Genomic DNA, 12,805 nt, shown 5'->3' with positions numbered 1-12,805 from the left:
TGTCAAATCTGAAAATAAATTCCTTACCAAACAATTTCTTCACCAATGTGTTGGTAAAGGTGTCTAGTAACATATCTAACAAAGATTGAAATTCAACATCCCTAGCGAAATGTTTGTCAGCTAGGGTAATTCTGGGTCTCATTCACTTACTATACACTGTACTATAATGGAAAGAAATCACTCCCAAAAATATGCTTTAAGTGGGATGTGAGGGGTCTAACAAGGTGTTTTTAATTATTCTGAATCCATTGCAAGCATTTGTTTTGCACAAAAAACATTCCTTGGGCCAGAAATGCCCCATACACCTTGTGAAAAGTGATGACTCATCACTAAACCATAATCTTTTGGGTCTGTTTTTAGAAGATTGATTTTGGGGTTTGTATTGTAAAGTACAACGGTGTGATGTCATCAAGTTGTACTTTACAATACAAACCCAAAATCAATCCTCCAGTTCTAGGCAACACAGAAGGGGGGGAACTTTTTTCTATTTCCACTCAACTCCTCTAAGGTATATTAATGACATAGTTCAATATTGAAAATGGGTGGTCTTTCCCTTTAAATTTCAGTTCCAGTGTTCATGTAGGTGACAGGCGGGGGCCTTCCTCCAATCATGATCAAGTGGGGGCGGGCCTTGGTGCACGCTGACTTGTTGGCACGTCGTTGGCATCAAATGTGTTAAACTGTCATATTGTTGTTGTGTCTCCTGTCCTCAGGTACAACATCAACAACCTCATTTAGACTCATAACTTGCCTGCCAAACCACTACCTCCGCCCCCCCTTTCTCATATGGCCCTCTTCTAGCGCCACCATGAGGCAGATTCTTGCAAAACACATTTTTGGACACTGCTCCTACAGCTTTTGCCCTAAAATCACGCAAATCGGTACACAGTATATCTACAGTCATGTCATCAACATGGACCTGTCCCATATAGCGCCACCATCAGGCCGATTTTTTCAAACACATTTTTGGACACTGCTCCTACACATGTTGCCCTAAAATCACGCTGCGACCTGACGGTCGCTTATCTCCCGATTAGGGAGTCTTACTGGTAATAATATTATTGTTTTTGTTGTGTGTCATATGGTTGCTCTGTGTCCTCAGGTACACCATCAAGGACCTGCATTTAGACTCATAGTATGTTGTTGTTGTTGTGTGTCATATGGTTGTGTGGTGGAATTCAGATCAATCAATAATCAAAGAGAAAATGAGGAGACAAGACAATTATATTAGGTGGTGGTGGTTAAGTTTATATGTAACATGATATCATGGACAGAAGTACAGTTTAACACTCTGGTCAGTGGTAAAGTAGTTCTGCCAAGAATAATGGTCAGACACTAGAGTTATACTGTGTGGCTTCAAGGCCTCTGGAACGAGCTGTACCACCTCTCGACTACTAACCTCTCGACTCCTAACGATCAAGTATTAGTATCAGCATACAGACCTAGATATTAATATAATCAATGAACACATGATCTACTCTATAACGTCACACATAATCAATCATGATAACCTCTAATCTACTGCACCATCAAGGACCTCATTTAGACTGATATTAATATTATTGTTGTTGTTGTTTGTCATATGGTTGCTCTGTGTCCTCATTTAGACTCATAGTATTGTTGTTGTGTCTCCTGTGCTCAGGTACACCATCAAGGACCTCATTTAGACTCATAGTATTGTTGTTGTGTCTCCTGTGCTCAGGTACACCATCAAGGACCTCATTTAGACTCATAGTATTGTTGTTGTGTCTCCTGTCCTCAAGTACACCATCAAGGACCTCATTTAGACTCATAGTATTGTTGTTGTTGTGTCTCCTGTGCTCAAGTACACCATCAAGGACCTCATTTAGACTCATAGTAATGTTGTTGTGTCTCCTGTCCTCAAGTACACCATCAAGGACCTCATTTAGACTCATAGTATTGTTGTTGTTGTGTCTCCTGTGCTCAAGTACACCATCAAGGACCTCATTTAGACTCATAGTAATGTTGTTGTGTGTCCTGTCCTCAGGTACACCATCAAGGACCTCATTTAGACTCATAGTAATGTTGTTGTGTCTCCTGTCCTCAGGTACACCATCAAGGACCTCATTTAGACTTATAGTAATGTTGTTGTGTCTCCTGTGCTCAGGTACACCATCAAGGACCTCATTTAGACTCATAGTAATGTTGTTGTGTGTCCTGTCCTCAGGTACACCATCAAGGACCTCATTTAGACTCATAGTATTGTTGTTGTGTCTCCTGTCCTCAGGTACACCATCAAGGACCTCATTTAGACTCATAGTAATGTTGTTGTGTGTCCTGTCCTCAGGTACACCATCAAGGACCTCATTTAGACTCATAGTAATGTTGTTGTGTGTCCTGTCCTCAGGTACACCATCAAGGACCTCATTTAGACTCATAGTATTGTTGTTGTGTCTCCTGTGCTCAAGTACACCATCAAGGACCTCATTTAGACTCATAGTAATGTTGTTGTGTCTCCTGTCCTCAGGTACACCATCAAGGACCTCATTTAGACTCATAGTATTGTTGTTGTTGTGTGTCATGGTTGCTCTGTGTCCTCATTTAGACTCATAGTATTGTTGTTGTGTCTCCTGTCCTCAGGTACACCATCAAGGACCTCATTTAGACTCATAGTAATGTTGTTGTGTCTCCTGTCCTCAGGTACACCATCAAGGACCTCATTTAGACTCATAGTAATGTTGTTGTGTCTCCTGTCCTCAGGTACACCATCAAGGACCTCATTTAGACTCATAGTAATGTTGTTGTGTCTCCTGTGCTCAGGTACACCATCAAGGACCTCATTTAGACTCATAGTAATGTTGTTGTGTCTCCTGTCCTCAGGTACACCATCAAGGACCTCATTTAGACTCATAGTAATGTTGTTGTGTCTCCTGTCCTCAGGTACACCATCAAGGACCTCATTTAGACTCATAGTAATGTTGTTGTGTCTCCTGTCCTCAGGTACACCATCAAGGACCTCATTTAGACTCATAGTATTGTTGTTGTTGTGTGTCATGGTTGCTCTGTGTCCTCATTTAGACTCATAGTATTGTTGTTGTGTCTCCTGTCCTCAGGTACACCATCAAGGACCTCATTTAGACTCATAGTATTGTTGTTGTTGTGTGTCATGGTTGCTCTGTGTCCTCATTTAGACTCATAGTATTGTTGTTGTGTCTCCTGTCCTCAGGTACACCATCAAGGACCTCATTTAGACTCATAGTAATGTTGTTGTGTCTCCTGTCCTCAGGTACACCATCAAGGACCTCATTTAGACTCATAGTAATGTTGTTGTGTGTCCTGTCCTCAGGTACACCATCAAGGACCTCATTTAGACTCATAGTAATGTTGTTGTGTCTCCTGTCCTCAGGTACACCATCAAGGACCTCATTTAGACTCATAGTAATGTTGTTGTGTCTCCTGTCCTCAGGTACACCATCAAGGACCTCATTTAGACTCATAGTAATGTTGTTGTGTCTCCTGTCCTCAAGTACACCATCAAGGACCTCATTTAGACTCATAGTAATGTTGTTGTGTCTCCTGTCCTCAGGTACACCATCAAGGACCTCATTTAGACTCATAGTAATGTTGTTGTGTCTCCTGTCCTCAAGTACACCATCAAGGACCTCATTTAGACTCATAGTAATGTTGTTGTGTCTCCTGTCCTCAAGTACACCATCAAGGACCTCATTTAGACTCATAGTAATGTTGTTGTGTGTCCTGTCCTCAAGTACACCATCAAGGACCTCATTTAGACTCATAGTAATGTTGTTGTGTCTCCTGTCCTCAAGTACACCATCAAGGACCTCATTTAGACTCATAGTAATGTTGTTGTGTGTCCTGTCCTCAGGTACACCATCAAGGACCTCATTTAGACTCATAGTATTGTTGTTGTGTCTCCTGTCCTCAGGTACACCATCAAGGACCTCATTTAGACTCATAGTAATGTTGTTGTGTCTCCTGTCCTCAGGTACACCATCAAGGACCTCATTTAGACTCATAGTAATGTTGTTGTGTGTCCTGTCCTCAGGTACACCATCAAGGACCTCATTTAGACTCATAGTATTGTTGTTGTGTCTCCTGTCCTCAGGTACACCATCAAGGACCTCATTTAGACTCATAGTAATGTTGTTGTGTGTCCTGTCCTCAGGTACACCATCAAGGACCTCATTTAGACTCATAGTAATGTTGTTGTGTGTCCTGTCCTCAGGTACACCATCAAGGACCTCATTTAGACTCATAGTAATGTTGTTGTGTGTCCTGTCCTCAGGTACACCATCAAGGACCTCATTTAGACTCATAGTATTGTTGTTGTGTCTCCTGTGCTCAAGTACACCATCAAGGACCTCATTTAGACTCATAGTAATGTTGTTGTGTCTCCTGTCCTCAGGTACACCATCAAGGACCTCATTTAGACTCATAGTATTGTTGTTGTTGTGTGTCATGGTTGCTCTGTGTCCTCATTTAGACTCATAGTATTGTTGTTGTGTCTCCTGTCCTCAGGTACACCATCAAGGACCTCATTTAGACTCATAGTAATGTTGTTGTGTCTCCTGTCCTCAGGTACACCATCAAGGACCTCATTTAGACTCATAGTAATGTTGTTGTGTCTCCTGTCCTCAGGTACACCATCAAGGACCTCATTTAGACTCATAGTAATGTTGTTGTGTCTCCTGTGCTCAGGTACACCATCAAGGACCTCATTTAGACTCATAGTAATGTTGTTGTGTCTCCTGTCCTCAGGTACACCATCAAGGACCTCATTTAGACTCATAGTAATGTTGTTGTGTCTCCTGTCCTCAGGTACACCATCAAGGACCTCATTTAGACTCATAGTAATGTTGTTGTGTCTCCTGTCCTCAGGTACACCATCAAGGACCTCATTTAGACTCATAGTATTGTTGTTGTTGTGTGTCATGGTTGCTCTGTGTCCTCATTTAGACTCATAGTATTGTTGTTGTGTCTCCTGTCCTCAGGTACACCATCAAGGACCTCATTTAGACTCATAGTATTGTTGTTGTTGTGTGTCATGGTTGCTCTGTGTCCTCATTTAGACTCATAGTATTGTTGTTGTGTCTCCTGTCCTCAGGTACACCATCAAGGACCTCATTTAGACTCATAGTAATGTTGTTGTGTCTCCTGTCCTCAGGTACACCATCAAGGACCTCATTTAGACTCATAGTATTGTTGTTGTGTCTCCTGTCCTCAGGTACACCATCAAGGACCTCATTTAGACTCATAGTAATGTTGTTGTGTCTCCTGTCCTCAGGTACACCATCAAGGACCTCATTTAGACTCATAGTAATGTTGTTGTGTCTCCTGTCCTCAGGTACACCATCAAGGACCTCATTTAGACTCATAGTAATGTTGTTGTGTGTCCTGTCCTCAGGTACACCATCAAGGACCTCATTTAGACTCATAGTAATGTTGTTGTGTCTCCTGTCCTCAGGTACACCATCAAGGACCTCATTTAGACTCATAGTAATGTTGTTGTGTCTCCTGTCCTCAAGTACACCATCAAGGACCTCATTTAGACTCATAGTAATGTTGTTGTGTCTCCTGTCCTCAGGTACACCATCAAGGACCTCATTTAGACTCATAGTAATGTTGTTGTGTCTCCTGTCCTCAAGTACACCATCAAGGACCTCATTTAGACTCATAGTAATGTTGTTGTGTCTCCTGTCCTCAAGTACACCATCAAGGACCTCATTTAGACTCATAGTAATGTTGTTGTGTGTCCTGTCCTCAAGTACACCATCAAGGACCTCATTTAGACTCATAGTAATGTTGTTGTGTCTCCTGTCCTCAAGTACACCATCAAGGACCTCATTTAGACTCATAGTAATGTTGTTGTGTGTCCTGTCCTCAGGTACACCATCAAGGACCTCATTTAGACTCATAGTATTGTTGTTGTGTCTCCTGTCCTCAGGTACACCATCAAGGACCTCATTTAGACTCATAGTAATGTTGTTGTGTCTCCTGTCCTCAGGTACACCATCAAGGACCTCATTTAGACTCATAGTATTGTTGTTGTGTCTCCTGTCCTCAGGTACACCATCAAGGACCTCATTTAGACTCATAGTAATGTTGTTGTGTCTCCTGTCCTCAGGTACACCATCAAGGACCTCATTTAGACTCATAGTAATGTTGTTGTGTCTCCTGTCCTCAGGTACACCATCAAGGACCTCATTTAGACTCATAGTAATGTTGTTGTGTGTCCTGTCCTCAGGTACACCATCAAGGACCTCATTTAGACTCATAGTATTGTTGTTGTTGTGTGTCATGGTTGCTCTGTGTCCTCATTTAGACTCATAGTATTGTTGTTGTGTCTCCTGTCCTCAGGTACACCATCAAGGACCTCATTTAGACTCATAGTAATGTTGTTGTGTCTCCTGTCCTCAGGTACACCATCAAGGACCTCATTTAGACTCATAGTATTGTTGTTGTGTCTCCTGTCCTCAGGTACACCATCAAGGACCTCATTTAGACTCATAGTAATGTTGTTGTGTCTCCTGTCCTCAGGTACACCATCAAGGACCTCATTTAGACTCATAGTAATGTTGTTGTGTCTCCTGTCCTCAGGTACACCATCAAGGACCTCATTTAGACTCATAGTAATGTTGTTGTGTGTCCTGTCCTCAGGTACACCATCAAGGACCTCATTTAGACTCATAGTAATGTTGTTGTGTCTCCTGTCCTCAGGTACACCATCAAGGACCTCATTTAGACTCATAGTAATGTTGTTGTGTCTCCTGTCCTCAAGTACACCATCAAGGACCTCATTTAGACTCATAGTAATGTTGTTGTGTGTCCTGTCCTCAAGTACACCATCAAGGACCTCATTTAGACTCATAGTAATGTTGTTGTGTCTCCTGTCCTCAAGTACACCATCAAGGACCTCATTTAGACTCATAGTAATGTTGTTGTGTGTCCTGTCCTCAGGTACACCATCAAGGACCTCATTTAGACTCATAGTATTGTTGTTGTGTCTCCTGTCCTCAGGTACACCATCAAGGACCTCATTTAGACTCATAGTAATGTTGTTGTGTCTCCTGTCCTCAGGTACACCATCAAGGACCTCATTTAGACTCATAGTAATGTTGTTGTGTGTCCTGTCCTCAGGTACACCATCAAGGACCTCATTTAGACTCATAGTAATGTTGTTGTGTCTCCTGTCCTCAGGTACACCATCAAGGACCTCATTTAGACTCATAGTAATGTTGTTGTGTCTCCTGTCCTCAGGTACACCATCAAGGACCTCATTTAGACTCATAGTAATGTTGTTGTGTGTCCTGTCCTCAGGTACACCATCAAGGACCTCATTTAGACTCATAGTAATGTTGTTGTGTCTCCTGTGCTCAAGTACACCATCAAGGACCTCATTTAGACTCATAGTAATGTTGTTGTGTCTCCTGTGCTCAGGTACACCATCAAGGACCTCATTTAGACTCATAGTATTGTTGTTGTGTCTCCTGTGCTCAGGTACACCATCAAGGACCTCATTTAGACTCATAGTAATGTTGTTGTGTCTCCTGTGCTCAGGTACACCATCAAGGACCTCATTTAGACTCATAGTAATGTTGTTGTGTCTCCTGTCCTCAGGTACACCATCAAGGACCTCATTTAGACTCATAGTGTAGTTCTTCTTGTATCTCCAGGTACACCATCAAGGACCTCATTTAGACTCATAGTAATGTTGTTGTGTCTCCTGTGCTCAGGTACACCATCAAGGACCTCATTTAGACTCATAGTATAGTTCTTCTTGTATCTCCAGGTACACCATCAAGGACCTTCTGGACCACATGTTCTTCCAGGAGAACAACGGTGTGCATGTGGAGCTGGCGGAGGAGGACGACTCCCTGAAGCCCGGCCTGAAGCTGTGGCTGAGGATGGACCACACCAAGAAGCTGAGCGGGAAGTACAAGGACAACAACGCCATCGAGTTCGAGTTCCAGATCTACAAGGACGTCCCTGAGGAGGTGGCGCAGGAGATGGTAGGACGCAACGCAACGCAACGCAACGCAACGCAACGCAACGCACGCAACGCAACACGACGCAACGCACACACGCACGCAGCGCACGCACGCACACACACAACGCAACGCACGCAACGCAATGCAACGCACACATACACACACACGCACACACACACACACATACACACACACGCACACGAACACACCCACACGCACATACGCTCACGCACATAAGCACACACACACGCACGCACACACACTCACTCACTCACTCACTCACTCACTCACTCACTCACTCACTCACTCAATCACTCAATCACGCACACATGCACACACACACTCACGCACACTCACGCACACGCACGCACGCACGCATGCCCACACGCACACACATGCATTGTTTAACTTATAGATAGTTTACATCCTGTGTCTCGGTTGGACACAACGTTTGACACCATCCTGTTTCAGATTTGCTTTTATTTTTGAGCGGTGGTAGACCGCTCCATAGCATGGCCGTGTGTGTATCCGTGTATGTATCCGTGTATGTATGTGTGTATGTAGCCTGAACTACCACTCAGTGACCAGAGAGGGTGCTCTTGAGTCTAGTCTGAGCATCAACTGCAATATTCTCTCTCTCTCTCTCTCACACACGCACGCGCACACACACACACACACACACACACACACACACACACACACACACACACACACACACACACACACACACACACACACACACACAACCACCGCTCAGTTCACACGGGTGTGATTTTTTTATTTTTTTTAGGAGATTTCTTGGGCCTTTATCTGCCTTTATTGATAGGATAGGAAACAGGAAGAGAGATGGGGAGTGACATGTAGCAGAGGTCGTTGGGATCGGGACTCGGACCCTCGATGCGCTGTCAGGCTGGCCTTGACACAAATCTTTACTTGAAGGTGAAAATGTACAGGAGACGTGGGTTCAAACCCCGGGGTGGGACAGGAGGACAGTTACATGGTAGGGTTGGCATGACGGTGACAGGTTGAGGATGGTGGGACAGGACAGTTACATGGTAGGGTTGGCATGCACACGGGTTGAGGATCGTTGGGCGCGTAGCGTAGCGTGGTGTAGCGTTCCCCTCCCGTCTGCCGCACACGGGACAGACTGTCCTCCCAACAACATCACCCACCTCTCAACAGGTCATCACATTACATTAGATAACCCACACTAGACCTCTGTATCATATCACTGGGATGGCAGATTTGATCTTGATGAAAAGTGATTTTCCAAATAGGTCCGTGTGTGTGTGTGTGTGTGTGTGTGTGTGTGTGTGTGTGTGTGTGTGTGTGTGTGTGTGTGTGTGTGTGTGTGTGTGTGTGTGTGTGTGTGTGTGTGTGTGTGTGTGCGTGCGCGCGCGTGTGTGTGTTTCATTAAAAGTCACCTCCACAGAGGACATGAGGGACCACAGAGAAATCTCTTATCTCAACTTTTCTTCTCTTGATACCCTACTGCAAGAGTGTTGGAAGTAAAAGTGGTGAACATAGCCGATCTGCATGCTTGTAGATCACTAGTGAGATTGCTTGTGAGATCTTGTAGATCGTCTATTTTCACTCTTTACGTTCAATTTTGGACATGTCAGGTTTCCACCTGACATTATTTAAGATGTGACCTCAGGATTCTCTTCCTGAGTCTCACATTTCTACACCTGCCTGTCTGTCTGTCTGTCTGTCTGTCTGTCTGTCTGTCTGTCTGTCTGTCTGTCTGTCTGTCTGCCTGTCTGTCTGTCTGTCTGTCTGTCTGTCTGTCTGCCTGCCTGCCTGTCTGCCTGCCTGCCTGCCTGCCTGTCTGCCTGCCTGCCTGCCTGCCTGCCTGCCTGCCTGCCTGCCTGCCTGTCTGTCTGTCTGTCTGTCTGTCTGTCTGCCTGCCTGCCTGCCTGCCTGCCTGCCTGCCTGCCTGTCTGCCTGCCTGCCTGAATAGTGACTTTGATATTCGAATATTTGAATATTCTAATCTTTGGTGAGTGCCCTACTGACTGTGCACACCCCCGGGCACAGGTCTAGTCAAAGATGAAGCTGATACTTTAGCAGACATAACATTCACTAAACAGCTATACTCCCATTACAGATTAATGTTTTTAACACCATTAACACATAAATACACATGTTAAATGAGCCAGAACTGTTAGAGCGGCCTCACTCTTTTAATGATTAACTAAGATTATTACCTGGGAAAGGACAAGAGAGACAGTGGCTTCTTTACATTTCTAGGACCCTCCCTAACTCTGAGAGAGTACAAATGTACACTCTCAGAGTTACAGAGCTGTGAGGGTCCATTTGGAACCCCCTCAAGACACCCTACATTTGGAATTGATCAATGTCACTTCAGTTCAGCCGCTTAAATCCTCTATACCTCATATCCATGTACCGTAATATGTCATAAACGTAAGGTTCTACAAAGTAACAATGTCATTCTGGGCTGTCTTGGATGTAAAGGTTATTTACAAGGGTGACCTGAGACAAATTAAAGTTATAGAACCAGCGCTGTACATTAAGTAGCAAGGACACCTGGCTCTGAAACAACTCTTGTTTCTAGAAGCCTCAATCCAAGCAGCATCCTGAGCGTAACCTTCACATTATGGAGGGTAATTGAATCACAGTTTAAAGCACGCCACGTGGCTCCCCTCATAGACGCTGATCAGCGGGTAATTACCCTGCTAATGGCTTCCTATACGCTCAGGTTAGCGTGACCGTAACCCATTTAGGGCCTAGAATTATTGAATGCTTTAACCAGTAAAAAATAGCAGATATACCAGTAAGACTCCCTAATCGGGAGATAAGCGACCGTTGGTCGCTTATCTCCACAAATAGGCCAAAAGTTTGTTTTACCAATTATTACACTCTATGTGAACATTTACATCAACAAATCCCAAGTACTATGCAGAACGACCCATTTCAAGTTTGTAATGTACAACAATATTTAGAAAATAGGTCTACAAGCTCACAATGCTACGCATTGTCCTCGTCCCTTATATTCCCATAGGTTATATGGAGATCTCAGTGTTTGTCAGTCCTTGTTCATTTATGCCCATATATGGACATCTCTATATCTACTGTAACAGTCCTTGTCCCTTTATGCCCATATATGGAGATCTCTTAACTGTAAGTCCTTGTCCCTTTTATGCCCATATATGGATATTCCTGATGTCATCAGTATATGAACATATATGGGCTTTCTGATATGCCCATATATGGAGATCTCTTAACTGTAAGCCCTTGTCCCTTTTATGCCCATATATGGATATCCCTGATGTCATCCGTATATGCCCATATATGGGCTTTCTAATATGCCCATATATGGAGATCTCTGTATCTCCATATATGGGTATAAAAGGATACTTCAGGTCTGACATCAGGTTTGTTTATATTGGGTTGCTAGGTTTGACATCACAAACTCTATGGGCCATCTGACCTAGAAATCTATATTTGGGCATAGATGACTCATCGTGACCTCATCACACGTCGACCGCACGTGTGACGTGCGGTCGACCGCACGTGTGACCTACGGACGGCCGGTGGAGGTTTTCATACTAAACTGCGACCTTACGGTCGCAACCAGTAAGACTCCCTAATCGGGAGATAAGCGACCGTTGGTCGCTTATCTCCACAAATAGGCCAAAAGTTTGTTTTACCAATTATTACACTCTATGTGAACATTTACATCAACAAATCCCAAGTACTATGCAGAACGACCCATTTCAAGTTTTTAATGTACAACAATATTTAGAAAATAGGTCTACAAGCTGACAGTCCTCGTCCCTTATATTCCCATAGGTTATATGGAGATCTCAGTGTTTGTCAGTCCTTGTTCATTTATGCCCATATATGGACATCTCTATATCTACTGTAACAGCCCTTGTCCCTTTATGCCCATATATGGAGATCTCTTAACTGTAAGTCCTTGTCCCTTTTATGCCCATATATGGATATTCCTGATGTCATCAGTATATGAACATATATGGGCTTTCTGATATGCCCATATATGGAGATCTCTTAACTGTAAGCCCTTGTCCCTTTTATGCCCATATATGGATATCCCTGATGTCATCCGTATATGCCCATATATGGGCTTTCTAATATGCCCATATATGGAGATCTCTGTATCTCCATATATGGGTATAAAAGGATACTTCAGGTCTGACATCAGGTTTGTTTATATTGGGTTGCTAGGTTTGACATCACAAACTCTATGGGCCATCTGACCTAGAAATCTATATTTGGGCATAGATGACTCATCGTGACCTCATCACACGTCGACCGCACGTGTGACGTGCGGTCGACCGCACGTGTGACCGACGGACGGCCGGTGGAGGTTTTCATACTAAACTGCGACCTTACGGTCGCAACTAAACTGCGACCTGACGGTCGCAACAAGCTCACAGCGCGGCACCGAGTGCCGCGCTGCAAGCTTGTAGATCTGCTATTTTTGAAAAAGTCGTGAAAATGTGTGCAAATCTTAGAATATATGTATTTTTAAAGCGAACGTTTGTGTCTCAAATTTTGCTTCTGGGTGGTCCCTGGAACTAAATATTTTGAGATGGGGGTCCGTGGCCAAACAAATATCATTTTGGGGGTCCTTCACATGAAAAGGTTTGAGCACCACTGACATAGTAGTCTCTCAAGAACAGACTTAACTGAGCTCCATTTAAGTGAAAAGGACCTTTTCTTTGACGATGGCTGGCCAGATTGCTGACATAGAAACATTTTTTTTCAAAAAAAAAAAAAAAAAAACCTTTGAAGGATTCAAAAGACACTTATAGAATCGTGTCAAAATTCAAATTTTCAAGATTTAAAAA

General features: G+C 43.6%; 1 protein-coding gene across 1 annotated transcript in view; it reads left to right on the top strand.

The window, feature by feature from the left end:
* wnk4a (WNK lysine deficient protein kinase 4a) overlaps positions 1–12,805 on the top strand; it is a gene marked incomplete at both ends in the record, with an annotated part of 218,651 nt that overhangs the window by 120,649 nt on the left and 85,197 nt on the right. Inside the window, one exon of the mRNA XM_080746952.1 lies at positions 7,772–7,991. Within this exon, the coding sequence (XP_080603078.1) occupies positions 7,772–7,991 (220 nt within the window). The remainder of the gene's footprint in view (positions 1–7,771; positions 7,992–12,805) is intronic.

The sequence above is a fragment of the Nannobrachium achirus genome (assembly GCF_963921795.1).
Source record: "Nannobrachium achirus genome assembly, chromosome: 18".
NCBI lineage: Eukaryota > Metazoa > Chordata > Actinopteri > Myctophiformes > Myctophidae > Nannobrachium > Nannobrachium achirus.
Note: the sequence above shows the minus strand (reverse complement) of the source record. Positions and strands in the feature narration are given on the sequence as shown.